Genomic DNA, 14,276 nt, shown 5'->3' on the forward strand with positions numbered 1-14,276 from the left:
AAATATTAGTGTTATTCAAAATTATGTTTGCCAGTCATTTATATTTTGACAGATTTCTTTTTTCTCTCTTAATTTAGGAGGCCGCATGCTGGGCACTAAATAATCTCCTTATGTACCAAAACAGTTTACATGAGAAGATTGGAGATGAAGATGGCCAGTCAGTAGTTTTGATTTCATATGATAGAAATTTTCAGTTATATTTTAAATCTATACCCATAAAATACCTTAACCATAACATTTATTGTTATAAATATTTTTGATATGGGTATTTATGTTTTAGATGTTGCTGCAAAATGTTAGTGGATATGTAGTGTTTTGATCTTATTACCTTCAATAGTTAGAAAAGGTAGAATGTTTGAGAGTTATTGAGAGATTTAGAATCAAGAGTCATTCAGTAATTCATGAATAATGGCAAAAGAATCTGTTTTTTGGCTAATTGTTTTAAAATGCCATATTAATTTATCTTGGGTGATAGACATTGCAGAGCCACCTGTGATCTTTTCTTCTGCAGTGATTAACCAGCAGGTTGTCAATATCAGGAATTAGATTTGGTTAGAGAGCTTCCTATCATAAGTTCCCATCTGATGTGACAGAGTTGACCTGTCTTTTTTGAGAGGGTTATTTGAAACTGTTGTCTCCTGATAACTCTTTCATAAAAATGCCATTCAAATATTATAAGACTGACCCTATCTCCCAAAGATACAAACTGTAGCAAGGAGTTTTGTGTATATCAGGTTTGTTTCATATCCATGGGCCTTTGTGTTTTATGGCAAATGATTTTCCTTATGCTATTTGCAGTGGGTATCCTCTGGGTTTTATATTGTGAATGACTTATTTTGGAAACAAATGGTAGTATTCTACATCTGAAACCTTTACAATCTATTTGTATAATTATCTGTTGCTGATAAGAAGGGAATTAATAACACAGATGCTAGTTAATTAAACATTTTCATTTTGACAAGAAACTGTAATTCTTTTGGAAACTATGCTAAATTGGCATCTTAATAATCTCATGTTGAGCAAGGATTTTGGAGATTAGGGTAAGGGAGATTCATGTTGCAGTTTTTAAAGTTTAGTTTATAGGATACCTATCTCTTGATATCCGTAAGACAGCTTTAAAATAAGTATAGTGTGAAAACAAAGAAAACATATTTATGTTGTATATCTTTAAAACCTACCTTATTTCTTTACAATTTTTAATTTTTCCTTTCTTGTTTCCATCTTCTTTCTTTCCTCACTTACCTTTTTCCTTAGCATCACTTTATATATCTGCTGAGCTTTTTTTTTCCCCTCTGCTGCTTATTGGCTTTTGAAAACACATAAAAAGACTATTTTGTTAGTATTTAATCGAGCCTTAAAAAAATGAACTATAATTCACTCTTGTAGGTGGAGATGGCATAAAATATTGTTTATATGCTCTTAATTATTGTTAATTATTGTTAAAGATAATAGTAAGTGAAAATTTGAGATAATTATTTAAAAGATTACTACTAACATTTTCCTTGAATTTTTGAAAGCTTCCCAGCTCATAGGGAAGTGATGCTCTCCATGCTGATGCATTCTTCATCAAAAGAAGTTTTCCAGGCATCTGCGAATGCACTATCAACTCTCTTAGAACAAAATGGTAAGCAGTGTGCCATATTTTCAAATAAAGGGGAACACATTTTTGTGGTATTTTAAATTATAAAAGCCATATAGTGTGAAAAATGTATATAATTAATTAAGTTATATATTATGAAAAATATCTCTATGTGTAGAGATATATTGACATATGGATTATGAACATATAGGCAAAAAGATGAAGAATAAAATAAACATTTGTATATTTTTCAGGACGTCTTTGTGTAAACACACATAACATACAAAAATTTTATGTATTTTGTATAAATGGGATTATATTATACTCTTTTATAATTGAATGTTATTTTTTTCTTTTTTATGTTGATAATGTGTATTCTCGCATTGTCTTCTTTTATTTTTAATTTTTTAAATTAATTTTCGTTTTTAGACATGGTCTCACTCTGTCACCTAGGCTGGAGTGCAGTGGCATGATCATGGGTCACCACAACCTCAAACTTTTGGACTCGGGTGATCCTCCCAGCTCAGCCTCCTGAGTAGCTGGGATTACAGGCATGCACTACCACGTCTGACTAATTTTTCATAGTGGGGTTTTGCCATGTTGCCCAGGCTGGTCTTGAACTCCTGGGCTCAAGTAATCCCTCTGCCTTGGGCTCCCAAGTGCTGGGATTACAGGTATGAACCATTGTGCCCGGCCCAAATTATCATTTTTAGTAGCCTGTAGTTTTTCAATGTATGCCTGTATCCTATGTTATGAACCAATTTATTATTGATAAAGTTTTAGTTTTTGTCCAGTGGGATGTTTCTGGAACCCATAATAAACACCAGTGATCACTTTCTTCATCTGTTTTCCTTTATACATGGTTCTTATTATTTTCTTGGGAAAACTTCATAGGAATGCAACTAGTAGAGAGCTAGTCACCATTTTAAAATCTGATAAAATTATCTATTATAAATTTTCACACTATACTTTTTTAAAAAATGTTTCTTTAATGTGATTCTTACAAGCTTTATATAATTAAGAAGAGAAAAATGGCTCATATACCTTTAGAAAGACATGAGTTCTAAGATGATGGCTCAGGCTGCTCAAATTTCATCCTCCATAAACAGGAATACTGCCAGAAATCCTTAGGTGAAAACTCATAATAAAGGCATCAGGACTTGGCAGCTTTTGCAGGATATTTTAGAGGGCAAAAAAAGAAACACTGAAAATCAGAGAGAGACCAGTGTAAGCATCAGCTTTTAATAGAGAACCTGGATAGGGTGGAAAAGAATAAATAAACCACCTCACACATGTTTCTTTATATTATTATTTAAGTCAAATAAAGAGGAAAATTGTTTCATCTTCCTCTTCCTCCTTTTTCGACCCACCTGTCCAATGGCACTTTAGTAAAATGCTGGGAGTGGCAAGGGGACTGACAGACAGACAGGGGCTGCTCTCGAGGATAATGAGTCAGAGAAGGAGAGGGAATCACTGTTCTCAAATCTCTCATATTCTACTGTGTGGTTAAAGAGGTCTGGACAGGGATTTCACTCCTGAAAATGAGGACTGGACTTCCTGGCTTCTGTTGGGCACCTTAGAATGAAGATAGACTTTTAGTATGTGTTGGTGACATTATTCATAGCCACCTGGAAATCTCCTTTGATATGCAAATCAAACAACCATAATTTTGTGAAATTTGGACTGCTTCTTACTATGGTTCTGAGGACTGGTTACATTCAGAGTCCACCCTGATGTCTGTTCAGTTCTCTGCTCTTTCTGGTTCCTTACTTCTTTGTTGTTCCTGACCACCTGTCAGGTAAAATATCTTCAGAATTCCTTTGTATTGTCTTTGGAATTCTGCCTTAAAATATGAGGAACTTGAGCAGCTCATTTATCAACTTTCTTGGGCAGTTTCTCATTGAAAGATACTTGGGGTGTGCAGAGTTGGGCATGGCTTTTTTAGGGGCATGGCTTTTTTAGAAACATGACTAGATTGGCAGCCAGAAGAACTTGGTCCTTGGAGACATGGAGGTCCCAACATTGTACACAGCTTGTGTGCCATTTCCCCCATTCAATTAATTAATTAATATTTATTGAGCTCCTAAGGGTTTAGTGTCTGTAGGCACTTGGGATACATTCGTTAAGTAGAAATCCTAGGTTCATGGAGTTTAAATTGTAGTGGAGAGGATAATAAGACTAATTAAAATATGTAATATTTGAGGCAGTTAAGAATAAAAAATGAAGCAAGCAAGGAAAATATGTTATGTTAGACGTCAGAGGAGATGAAGTTGTGAATGGGCAGCCAGGAAAGAAGGTGACTATTGAGTAAGACCTGCGGGGAGTTGCATATTGTTTTTTGCCTCTTAAAGCAGATAGCTTCCTGCTAAAATGGAGTGGATGAGATCAAGAGTATTATGTAGATAGCTGATAAATGCATTAATGTGTAAATTATTCTATAAAGCCTAAAGTGACAATATGATGAAATTTATTCTCCTAGGTCTATTGCTTGCAGTTTTCAAGTCACATATTGGGTAGCTGTCTAGGACAGTGGTTCTTAAAGTGTGGTCCCTGGACCAGGAGCATTTGCTGTGGAACTTGATAAACAATGTAAATTCTAGGGTCCCATACAGACCTTCTGAGTCATAAAACCTGGAGTTGAGACCCAGCAATCCATGTTTTAACAAGCTCTCCAGGTGATTCTGATACACTCTAAAGTTTGAGAACCACTGATCTATGTCATTTTTGTCTTTTAAAGTGTCTTGTTGGTTAGAAGCTAGCCATTTTGGGAAAGGTTATTACAACTTCTGATGTGATCCAGCAAAGTAACCAACTCTTTATTGTGTCTCAATGTGTGTTATGTATTTAAAAGGTATGAGTTTTTCAGGTTCTGGCAGTATTTTAGAATGTGTATGTGATTTCTATTTATTTCCATGTTTTGTCCTATCTTTTCTTCTTGAAATAGACTACTCATTTTAAAAGCAGTGCTTAAGTTAAAACTTTCTACGTTTCTTTTTCTGCCACTTTCAAAGTGTTGAATTGCAGTGTATGATGTTGGAACTATTTTTATAGAGGCTTCAAGACAATTGATATTTATGTGGAAACTTGAAGACAATAAATTTATACTTAGTGAAGGAAGTTTATTACAAAGAGGAAAATTGGCCAGTTGTGGTGGCTCATGCATGTAATCCAGCACTTTGGGAGGTCAAGGAAGGAGGATTGCTTGAGCTCAAGAGTTCAAGACCAGCCTGGGAAACATAGTAAGATCCCTACAAAATATTTTTTAAAAATTAGCCAGGCATGGTACCACACTTGTATTCCCTGCTACTTGGAGGCTAACACAGGAGGATCACTTGAGGCCAGGAGGTTAAGGCTGCAGTGAGCTATGATCACGCTACTTCACTCCAGCCTTGACAACAGAGAGAGATGCTATCACAAAAAGAAACAACAACAACAAAAAAAAAAAAAAAAAAAAAGAAGAAAATTATTCCTTAATCATTTTTGCTGGAATATAGTTACTTTCCACAAATGATGAAATACCAGTTGTAAAGGGTAGCTATCTGTTTCCTAGACTTTGGCATTACTTTGTGAAAATAACTGTAATTACTTATGTTCTATTAAATGCTTTCTATTCCTTTGACTATGATGACATATATAAAAATGATAATGTTTATAAAATCCACTGGGATAAATGGACAAAGCAGCTGAAGGCGGAAAGCAACCAAGCCTGTTGCAGCCCCTTCGTTCCTCACACTCCCAGAAAGCTGAGTGAATGGTCAATATCTCCACATGCTTGTAACCTATTCCCAGGCCACCGGTGTGGTGTCTAGCATATCTGGCTAGTCTTACCTCTATAGAAGTGCAGTTATTTGTGTACTTGTTTTAAGTATTGAAATAAAATTTAACTTTCATTCTTATTTTGGAGATCATTGTTTAAATACATTTTTTTTCCTGCAAAAACACTCCTTTCAAAATGGACAGAGACATGCTGTTTACATTAAAACCATCTACTCTATGAATAAAAATATTAAAACCAAAACCTCAACAAACGGTTAATAAATGCTAAAAAATTGGAAATGACGTGTGTTTTAAAGAAAGATGCATGAATTATCTTTAAGCTATCAATGAACTATAAATTATGTGTATGCTTTCCTGTGAATTGGGACTATATTAATATTCTAAATCTTATGGTAAAATTATGTAAATATGCTTTCATCTCTGTGAGTAACATTTTTAAAATCTCTCAGTTAATTTCAGAAAGATCCTGTTGTCGAAAGGAATATACTTGAATGTTTTGGAGTCAATGCAGAAGCATATACATTCTCCTGAAGTGGCTGAAAGTGGCTGTAAAATGCTAAATCATCTTTTTGAAGGAAGGTAATACAGATTCATTAACTTGTGCAGAATATATCATATCGAGCCAGGTAGAATATCCATATTTTAAGCATATTTCTAATAATGAAAAGAAAAACATAAGACAGTTGAAAATTGAAGCATTTTGCAATGTAATCTGATGCCACTATTATCATAGACTTACTTTATCTGAACACTGAAAGGAATGGCAAGATTGTAGAAACAAATCTTGTAGAAAGATTGTTGAAGGTTTGCTTTTGTACCTGATGCTTGGTGTTGGCTGTGTTTTGAAAAGTGATAATTGTATAGCACATAGTGTGCGGCAGGTTTTCTGATTATTATGTGTGTGAAGGTTATAAAAGATAAAATCGGCATATGGCTTCTAATTGTTGCTCTTCCACAACAAATGCGTTGTTTTTTATTATTCCTTCATTTGAATTAACTTTGTCTTCTCTTTTTGCTCCCAGTCCTTAGATAGGGAAAATTTTGACTATATCTAGTGCAAGTGCAGAGATGTTAAGATTATATAGCTGCTGGTTAATGGCACTACAGAGACCAGATCCTTTTATCTATGTGTGGATGGTGGTGGGGCAGGGTGGGATGAGGGGGGTTAAAGGGTGGTAGGAGGGGGCAGAACTTGTGACTTAAAAAAAAACCTGTTTAAAAGACTAAAAATGAATAATATGCAGAAGGTTCCTGCTGTAGAATAGGCTCAGTGCCTTTATGCATTTTAAGCCAAATAATGTGATGTAAATTTGGCCTTGTCTGAGTAAATTTCAAACAAAAAGAGGCTATATAGGAAACTCTCATGTGTAAAAAAATATAATTGGCCCAGAAGTTGCAGTAAAAACTAATTATGTTCCTGGCTTTGCCACTAATTTGAGCCAACTGTTTCATCTCTAAAACTTCACACTCCTCATTGGTAAAGAGGAGTGATAATGACAACCTTGAAAGTTGTAAGCTTAGACTGTAAGGATCAAATAAATTAATTTTATGAAAGGATTAGGATAATTCCTGCTGTATTTTAAGCACTCAACAGGTTATATCTATTGTTGTTATACTATTATTAAATGTGAATAAATGAAGTGCATATAATGTAGCATAAAATGTAGCATAACTGCAGACTTGTAAGAAATAGGGTTACACTTTTTAACATCAGTCTAGATAATCTGTTTATGTTTATATATCTCTGTAAGCTTTATTTCTCTTATTTAAATGTTGTGTTTGAACACTGAGATGAAAAGTTTATCTTAAATATTGATTTTAATGGTATCGGAAGTGTGCAAACCTTTACAAATGAGGCAAAATACAGTGGAATAAACTCGAGGTTTAGGTTTTTGTAGATTCTGGGCAAGCCATTTAATGTTTCTGGCTGCTTTCTTATAAGTAAAATGTGTACAGTTGTAGTCCTGGGTTTTCCACATTGGCTCTGATAACTTGTCTGCCCCTACAGAACTCATGTTAGTTGAGGGACTGATATGTAAATAGGTTATTATAATATAGTCTGAGAATGCAGTGGCAGTAAAAGACACAATGGTAAGAGTAAAGTGGACCCAGCTGGGGTTACTCAAGAAGGGGAGGCTCCAATGGAGGGATGTGTTTAAATTGGGACTTTAAGGTGGAAAAGAAGGAATATATCTTAGCATCCACAGAGCCATGCCAAGTGAGAACATGGCTCTGATATGCACAAGTTTCAGTTAGCAAGCAAATCAAGGATTGCCTGTATTAAAGTTCATGGCACCTACTGCAGTCTAGTCAAGTGACACTTGCTCATGTGTAAAAGAAAGAATAGCTTAAATACCTCAGAGAAACCAAGACTGTAAAACAAACTAAAAATACCATGTAAGAAGTCCAGCAATGTTAATATGGAAGGTTACTGTGATGTAAAGAGGCCTTGTCTTGGAATCAGACAAGTTGGGGCCCAGCCTTGTCTTTGTGACTTTCTAGTGATAAGACCTGAATATTTAACTTCTGTCTGCCTAAGTTCTTCATCCAGAAAATGGGGATAATAACACCTGCCTGCTGGGATTGTTGCCATTATTCCATCCTAGGTCAGAAGGATGTTGTAAGTTTTATTAAACTAAATAATTCCCAGGTTACTATGAATTCTATTTTATGAGTTCAAAATTTAGACAATTAGAATTATCTATGCTTATATGACTGATTTCAATGCATTGTCATATAGCCTTTCCTGATAAAATATATTGGTTCTGTCCTACACTTATTTCAGTTTGGTTTTTATACCATTGAATCAGACTGGTCTTTCAGTAAACATGCCAATTTTATATCCCCAGCAATGTTTCCCTGGATACAATGGCAGCAGTGGTCCCCAAAATAATAACAGTTATGAAAAGTCATGAGACATCATTACCAGTGCAGCTGGAGGCGCTTCGAGCTATTTTACATTTTATAGTGCCAGGTAAGTTACATAGTTGATTATGGGGAGAGGTAATAATTTAAATGGATTCTTGACTCTGCATGAAATAACAACTTTCTATGCAAATATTAAAAGACAATTTTCTGTTGACTAAATGCAAATCTTTCTGTTAAACCGAAAACAAAAATAGAGGTTACATGATGATGCGGAAGAGTCACTTAGATTAATTTTTATAAGAAAACAATATGAAATTCAGTAATTTATTTATGCAAAAATAACTACAGTGTAAAATACAGAGCTTTTATTTATTTTTATTTTTTAATTATACTTTCAGTTCTGTGGTACATGTGCAGAATGTGCAGGCTTGTTACATAGGTATATACACGTGCCATGGTGGATTGCTGCATCCAGCCCCCCATCATCTACGTTAAGTATTTCTCCTAATGCTATCCCTCTCCAATCCCCCCATGCCCTGCTATCCCCCCACCGCCTGACAGGCCCCTGTTTGTGATGTTCCCCTCCCTGTGTCCATATGTTCTCATTGTTTAACACCCACTTATGAGTGAGAACTTGTAGTGTTTGGTTTTTTGTTCCTGTGTCAGTTTGCTGAGAATATGGTTTCCAGCGTCATCCATGTCCCTGCAAAGGACATGAACTCATCCTTTTTTATGGCTGCATTGTATTCCATGGTGTATATGTGCCACATTTTCTAAGGAGGGTGTTCATCTCTGATAACTTTTTTTGTTGCCATGACCTGAGTTCAAGCATTTTTTCTCTTGTTTGAATTACACTATTAGCTAAATTTCATACCTGTTCTTTTGCTTAATTTCCATTCTTTTTTTTTTTACTTTGTGATTGAATTAATCTTTTTCCAATATAACCATGTGGCTTGTACTCATTCACCTCAATGGCTTCCACCTTCCACCCACCTTTAACTCTTACATCTATCATCTTATTTGTTCTCCAAAGCCCCTTTAGAACACCTATGTCTCTATTCATTCAACAAATTTATTAAATTCTTCTTATGTTCTAAACACTGTGATGCTGTTAAGCTTTGAAAGATGAATTAGAAAAAAAGCACAATGTTACTATTGTAGGAGCTTAGAAGTAGATGGACATGTAAATAGTTAATTAACAGGCAGTGTGAGGGGGCCATGATAGATACATGTATAAAAGGCTTTGAGACCATTGATAGAGGCACAAATGATTTCTTCAAAGTAGTAGGACAGAGATTGTGATATTTGACGTGGAAGGGTGAATAGAGCTGGCCTGGTAGAAAGGCTAAGGAGGACATTTCAAGCAGAAGAAAGTGCACATGGCCGGGGGTGAGTGAGGCATAGAGGGTAAGGAGATGAGCGCTTGGGGATGAGTGTGGGAGGACAGGCTGAGGCCCAAAGAAGAGGGCCTTGAATGCAGTGTTGAAAAATCTCTGCTTTTTAAAAATGGATGTCAATCCAAGTTGATTAAAAGTGTTTGCACATTATAGTGTCACACCTAGATTTGCGACTAAAGACAATATCATTGTGGTGAAGAGGATGATAGACAGGGAGAGAGACTAGATACAAGCAGATTGGGTTGGGAGTTGGAGGTCAGCGGTACTCAAATGAGACACTCTGAAGGGGCCCTGCAATGGAAACAGATGAGAGGGCAAATTTCACAGAGGGTTCGGAGCTCTGTTTGATGTAACATCATGATCCCTAAATATGAGGAATGATACTTTGTTCTGTGAAGTGCCCAATCTTTTGAAGTCATTTTTGCTTTGTTCTTTTAAAATGAAATCCTCCTAAACCTATCATTTTCTGTAGTTATATAGATATTTCATGTTTCTCTGTATAAGAGTATTACTCTAATGGAAGTTTTTTCAAGGACAGAGCTTTCTTCAGTCATTTTTTCCCAGTCCTCTGGTGGCTATTCAATCAGTATTTTAAAATTGGAATCATGAGATGCCCTATTCATAGTTTCAGCTTAGTTTTGAAACATAATTTAACAGATGTAATTTTGCTTAAAATATTATTGTATATTTTGTTGAATATTATTTGTAGATTATACTTAAAAACAATAAAAATGTCTTTGATTATCATTAAAGTTGACAGCCTTACTCTTTTGAGGGAGATTTTGAGTTTTAAAGATAACCAAAGGACACTTCAAAACCTTATCCGTTAGTTAATAAAATAATATTATTTTAGTTCAAAAGCAAATTTTGAATACAGTATTTCTTTTCTTTTATTGTTCTGAAATTGACCCTGAAGCAAAATTGTTAGTCAACAATCAATCAGATGTACTATGGGTGCCCTTGAAAATAATCCCTCTAGGACTATAGTTTATGTAAAAAAATACATACTAAGAAACACATTTTATGAACAGATCAGTATGTAACTACCTTCTTCTAATAGGTAAAGCCTTAACCATTTACTCTATGCTACTGTACTATATACCATATTAAACCATACTGTACTGTACCCTACCATAATGTACCATGCCGTGCAGTACTATATCATTCTGGGTATCAACAAGTAACTATAGTAGCAATACTCCAGTAGTTTTGAGGTTGAATATCATTCTGGTTTGAACATGTTGAGATTCTTATAAGATATCTAGATGTATAAGTATTCATTTATTAACTAGATTATGTTCAGTTATTGTAGTGACAAAGATGTACATATGGCCAATGTGAATAATTTAGTGTCCAATTAAGGATTGTGTATTTCATCTAGTGTATGTAACTTAAGTTTCTTTCCTTCTAGTACTGTACATTTTCTCTTCCACTTTATAACAAGTTGTTAACTTGTTTATACAAGTTGTTCACTTGTTTATAACTGTACATTTTCTCTTCCACTTTATAACAAGTTGTTACTATTTTCTTAAAGCAACCAGCTCTAGTACTGTACATTTTCTCTTCCACTTTATAACAACTTGTTATATTTGATGTCATACAGATGACAACTTTATAACAAGTTGTTATAAGGTGGAAGAGAAATGTATAGTACTAGAGCTGGTTGCTTTAAGAAAATAGTAATAAAGACCCAGTTACTTTAATAAAGTATCATTTGACTTGTTGTTTGATTTACTGTTAGTTTTAGAGGAAATAATGTGAAATGATTTAAGAAGGGGTATGGGCAAATTGGGAAGTGTATAGAGGAGAGTGATTAGGGATATAAAAACACATCAAAAAGAGCAGGAAGAGGAACTGAGATTGTTTTATTTGAAGGAGAGATGACTCAAGGAGATATGAAACTCTGTTAAAATCTACTCTTTATAACCAGTAGCAGTAATAATGCCAAACAATATGGAGGACTTAAAAAGTATTAGGCATTTTTGAAGTGGTTTAAGTATATTCACTCTTTTAATTCTCCCATGAGGCAGATATTACTTTTTTTTTTTCTTGTTATATACAGATGAGTGAGGCATAGAATTATACAGATTTTAAGGTCAGACCTGATATAACAGCACCAGATTTTCAGCTTATGCAGGCTGACTCCAGAGTAGGCATTTTAAAATATTTGTGCAACAAACTTGTCTTGAACAACTGTTGTATTTAAAGCACTATGTCTAGAATCCTTAAGGTCTGGGGAGATGATGAGGTTATGGATACTGCTCTCAAAAAAGTTTACAGTCCACAAAACCTGAAAGATTATTATGTAGAAAGGAAATTATATCCATTTGAATAGTAGGACCTTACATGATAGAACAAAGACTGGAGGTGAAATTTATAGGAATGTTCATTTGGTCTTAATTTAAGGATGATATTTAATAAGACTCATTACATATAACATGATGTTTTTACTACTCAGACAGGCCTAGTTTTAGTGGTCACATCTTCTTAAGGCGTAATAGGCAGCCTTAGAAGTTAGTGTGGTTTTAGTCACTGGAAATGATACACAGAGTTTAAGGGACTTACCCCAGACCACACTGCTGCAGTGAATGTCAGAAGCTCTCTGAATACATTTTAAAATAAGGACTGAAAGTTGCAGTCAGGTGGGAATCAAGGCTTCCTTCTTTACCATAGTATTCCCAGCATTTAGCAAAATCCTTGGCATGTAATTGGAACTCAGATTCTTCTTAAATAAATGAAAAGCTAGTTGTAGCCAGCTTATAGTTTGTATTAATGCAGATTATTAAAGTGGAAGATTATAAATGATTATTTATTAATAGTTATTTGTATAGTCTTAGATTTGGAAAATATTCATTTATAATAATTTTACTTATATGTTATAGTACCACATTTTTGACTTGTGTTTTTATTTTAGCATAGTTCAGCTACAATGTAACTTAATAAGGAGTATGTTTTCATTAAATAACAATGCCTTGTATAGCCTTCTAAAAAATGACATGTTCTCTACAAGCTTAATACTGAAACTCAAATCTTATTTTTTTTCCATGATTATTCCAGCAGCTCTCTTTTGCCTACATTTCATATCTGACCTTTTTATTTTTTAGTCCAAACTTTGAGCTTTTCTTAACTTGTCCATTGTTGCATAAAAATCCTCCAGCATCTTAAAGCACAGCCTACTCACACAAAAAAGTGATTGTTTGCTACAGAAAATTTCTTCACCATTATAATTGTTTGCTGCCTCAAATTCATTAAGCATCCATACACATTGTATTTATTTTATATTCGATGATGAATGATTTTTGTAGATTCCTTAAAATTTCTGGTTATTTATTTGATAAGAAAACATGTACTAGAAAAAAGTACAACACATATATTGTGAGATTAATTGTGACAATTTCTAAAAAGTAACAATCTCTTCAACTCAAATGTTTGTAAGAATCGTTGTTTATTTTTCTTTGCATTTAGGCATGACAGAAGAATCCAGGGAGGATACAGACGCTCATCATAAGCTAAATATGGTGAAAAAACAATGTTTCAAGAATGATATTCACAAACTGGTCCTAGCAGCTTTGAACAGGGTATGTTGAATATAAGTTTTCTGTCTACTGTTAACTAAAATATTAAATTTGAAGAACTGGGGGTGCCTTTTCAGCCTAAATTTTCTGTCCTCCATTTACTATGGCAGGATGAAGTCATGTGGTTAGAGACATAAGAGGAAAATAGGGATGTGGGAAGTGAAAAGATACTTACTAAGTCAATTCCAGCCAAGTGTATTATCAATTACAGATATAGGCAAGATTCTTTTGCTTGCCAGTAACTTAAATCCACTCTAGTTTGCTCAACCAGAAAGAGAACCAAAGAGCCAGATATGCAGCTAGACCTCATGAGCCATGCCAGATACTGTGGCTGCTGTTTTCTCTGTCTGCCCTCTCCAGGTACTTGTCTTTCTTTTCTGGTCTCACGGCGTATGGTTTAGACCATGAGGACGTATCAGGGATAACAGTAAATCCTTCTTTGATTCCCTGTACTCCTTTTCTTTTTCTTTTCTTTTCTTCCTTTCCTTTCCTGTTTTTTTCTTCCCCTCTCCACCACTCGTCCCTCTCTGAGGCTTAGGCTTTGGAGAGTGCAGTGATGTGATCTTTGCTTACTGCAACCTCCGTCTCCTGGTTTAAGCAGTTCTTCTGCATCGGCCTCTGGAGCAGCTGGGATTACAGACATGCGTCACCATGCCCAGCTAATTTTTGTTTTTTAATAGAGATGGGGTTTCACCATGTTAGTCAGGCTGGTCTAGAACTCCCAACCTCAGGTGATCCCCCACTTTGGCCCCTCAAAGTGCTGGGATTACAAGCATGAGCCACCACACCTGGCCACATTTTCATTCACATCTCCTGAGAGATAACCTCTGGAATGATTTGGTATAGATTGTTTCCATTTTTTAGCATTGACATATCTGTGTTCCTACATTATAATTAAAGTATCAGTAAATCATACTAAGTATGAAAAAGGGAAAAGAGGGAAATTACATTTAAATTGTGTAATGCCAAAAGTATTGGTGGAATTAAGAAGTTTTGGAAATTTAGCATAAGATGAATTGGTTCTTTATTAAAAGAATAAAAACATAATGATTAGTGTGAACGTTTTTTATAAAAGAAGGA

At 34.7% G+C, this 14,276-nt stretch overlaps 1 protein-coding gene and 1 long non-coding RNA gene across 8 annotated transcripts in view; both read left to right on the forward strand.

Annotated features, from left to right (window-relative positions):
* LRRK2 (leucine rich repeat kinase 2) overlaps window positions 1–14,276 on the forward strand; it is a 152,124-nt gene that overhangs the window by 27,007 nt on the left and 110,841 nt on the right. For 6 of the 7 annotated variants that reach the window (XM_032248335.1, XM_032248338.1, XM_032248336.1 and 3 more), the window contains 5 exons: window positions 78–157; window positions 1,518–1,624; window positions 5,806–5,935; window positions 8,206–8,330; window positions 13,087–13,199. In XM_032248335.1, the coding sequence (XP_032104226.1) occupies window positions 78–157; window positions 1,518–1,624; window positions 5,806–5,935; window positions 8,206–8,330; window positions 13,087–13,199 (555 nt within the window). Of the gene's footprint in view, window positions 1–77; window positions 158–1,517; window positions 1,625–1,986; window positions 4,431–5,805; window positions 5,936–8,205; window positions 8,331–13,086; window positions 13,200–14,276 lie in introns of those variants that run through there. The other variant, XM_032248341.1, reaches the window with a different exon arrangement.
* On the forward strand, window positions 10,667–11,792 carry LOC116530303. Its single transcript, XR_004259932.1, has 2 exons — window positions 10,667–11,064; window positions 11,254–11,792. It is a non-coding gene; the product is annotated as an uncharacterized LOC116530303 (long non-coding RNA).

Source organism: Sapajus apella, unplaced genomic scaffold (genome assembly GCF_009761245.1).
Source record: "Sapajus apella isolate SASKATOON/1434 unplaced genomic scaffold, GSC_monkey_1.0 scaffold66, whole genome shotgun sequence".
Lineage (NCBI taxonomy): Eukaryota > Metazoa > Chordata > Mammalia > Primates > Cebidae > Sapajus > Sapajus apella.